This window comes from Sinocyclocheilus rhinocerous, unplaced genomic scaffold, assembly GCF_001515625.1.
Source record: "Sinocyclocheilus rhinocerous isolate Xijiao unplaced genomic scaffold, SAMN03320098_v1.1 scaffold369, whole genome shotgun sequence".
NCBI lineage: Eukaryota > Metazoa > Chordata > Actinopteri > Cypriniformes > Cyprinidae > Sinocyclocheilus > Sinocyclocheilus rhinocerous.
Window position 1 is genome coordinate 32,118 of NW_015666557.1, and position 2,201 is coordinate 34,318.

Sequence of the window (2,201 nt, forward strand, 5' to 3'; positions counted from 1 at the left end):
ATTAACTGATAGACTGGAGTGGTGTGGATTACTTGTGGATTATTGTGATGTTTTTATCAGCTGTTTGGACTCTCATTCTGACGGCACCCATTCACTGCAGAGCATCCATTGCTGAGCAAGTGATGCAATGCTACATTTCTCCAAATCTGATGAAGAAACAAGCTCATCTTGTATGATCTGAGGGTGAGGACAATTTTTTTTGTGTGCAAATTTTCATTTTTGGGTGAATTATTCCTTTAAAACGGTTGTTAACAGAAGTGGAATAATGCGGTGGGATCAGAGCTGGAACCAGAATCATTAAACTGCTTATGATTTCCATCAGTAGCTAGTAGGATTACACCTTATGGGCGTTTCAAAACTTTGCTCTTTTTGTGTATGTAATAGTCAAATGGGTCACAACAAGCCAAGCAAGCAACAGATAAGGGTTTGTCAACTTGTGTAAACTCAGTTAATCTGTCTGTGTTTTCTAACAGGCTGAGAGTGACCTCAACGAGCTGAAAGCACTGATGCATTCACCCAGCGCTGTGGTGGTAAGTCCAAAGTCACATCTCCACCATCCGTTTTATGAACGTCCTGATTGATTTTCTCCTGTGTGTTCAGCGGATGACCAATATCGGAATCGGCCGATGATGGCTTTAAATGTAAATATCGGCATCGGCCCGATATGAAGAATTATGCCGATATGTCTCGCCGATAAGAGGAATGCGTTAACTCGCATGTGCTCAGGGTGTGCTAACGATTAGATCACGTCAACAGTGTTATTAGATCATGTCAGCATTGTGGCTCATTCTTGAAGCAAAGTTTTGCCTGAATGGTGATTAGATTCACTGTTTTGTATCTCTGCATTTAAACTGAGAATGCACGTACAGATTGACGCATTCGGTGTATGATAGAGTAAACAGTAATAGCACGTGCAGCGGCAGCCTCCCCCGGGTCCTAAAGCCCGCTCAGTAAGGAGTTTTAATTCCATAAGGGGCGCTGTTGACCTATTTCTAATAAAATTAAAGCAAAATACACATATAATTAAATAATTTTATATATAATGATTTATTCATTAATGTGAAATGCGTTAGATTTATTTAAACAAATTATGAGCTCTAAAAGATTTTCATAATTTTTACAACTCTTTTGCTTTAGACCAGGGGTCACCAAACTCAGTCCTGGAGGGCCGTTGTCCTGCAGAGTTTAGCTCCAGCTTGCCTCAACACACCTGCTGGGAAGTTTCCGTGCATCCCTCATAAGTACGGAGTAATATTAATTAACTTAATGTGCTTTCTGTATGGTTACGATTAGGGTTTGGTGTAGGGTTAGTTTCTTGTAATTATGCATAATTTTCTGTTATTACTATAATAAGCATATGTAATGTGTAACAACATCATCTTAAAATGAAGTTAGTTTTTTATGTAGCTTGCCTCTCATTTAAAGAAAGTGTTCATCTAATTTTAAAGTCAACATGAAATCAAAATAAAAGTTGCTCCACCTTTCTAAAATCAAGTCCCACCCTACTATTCTCTGTAGAGAATAGAAACCGAAATAATATAGAAATAAAATCTGATGCAAAAGGTGATAACTTGTTGACTTTTAAGAGACAACAGCAAAAGAATGAGCCATTTATTTTTAAGAGTCAAGCAGAGTGGAAGACCGTTCATGAAAAACTTCATTTTGACTGAATTCAGTACAGGGTTTTTATCATTAACTAAAACTAAACCATATAAAAACACTTTGATTACTTGGAATTAAACAAACTTTACTGAAATAAAATAAAATATAAAATAACTTTTAAAAATGATTTTATTTCAGCTAGTTTCCAAAGCAACATTTCTTCAGATTAACTTGAAGTACAAAAATAACTAAAACTAAATAAACTAAATTATCAACTAAAACAAAAACAGAAAATATAGAAGTAAAATCCAATTCAAAATATTAACAAAAAATATAATAGTATATCAATTATACCAAACTAGCACTTTCTCAGTGGGAATAGTAAGTAAAACGTTAAAAACATGTTATGACCCCTTTAAAGGTGCTGAATGTAAGTGTTTGACTCAACTAAAGCATAAAAATACCATAATATGTTTGCAGATATTTAAGAAACATGCTAAGTTAACATATTTGTTTATCTGAAAAACAATGCTACAGTCAGTTATTCTCCTTTGAAAATGTGCGTTCCGGGCCGGAATGTCGGTCTCTGTTTTGGTTTG

The 2,201-nt window shown here is 35.3% G+C and overlaps 1 protein-coding gene across 1 annotated transcript in view; it reads left to right on the plus strand.

The window, feature by feature from the left end:
- LOC107732721 (WD repeat-containing protein 26-like) overlaps positions 1-2,201 on the plus strand; it is a 21,356-nt gene that overhangs the window by 6,747 nt on the left and 12,408 nt on the right. Inside the window, exon 3 of the mRNA XM_016544137.1 lies at positions 474-579. Within this exon, the coding sequence (XP_016399623.1) occupies positions 474-579 (106 nt within the window). The remainder of the gene's footprint in view (positions 1-473; positions 580-2,201) is intronic.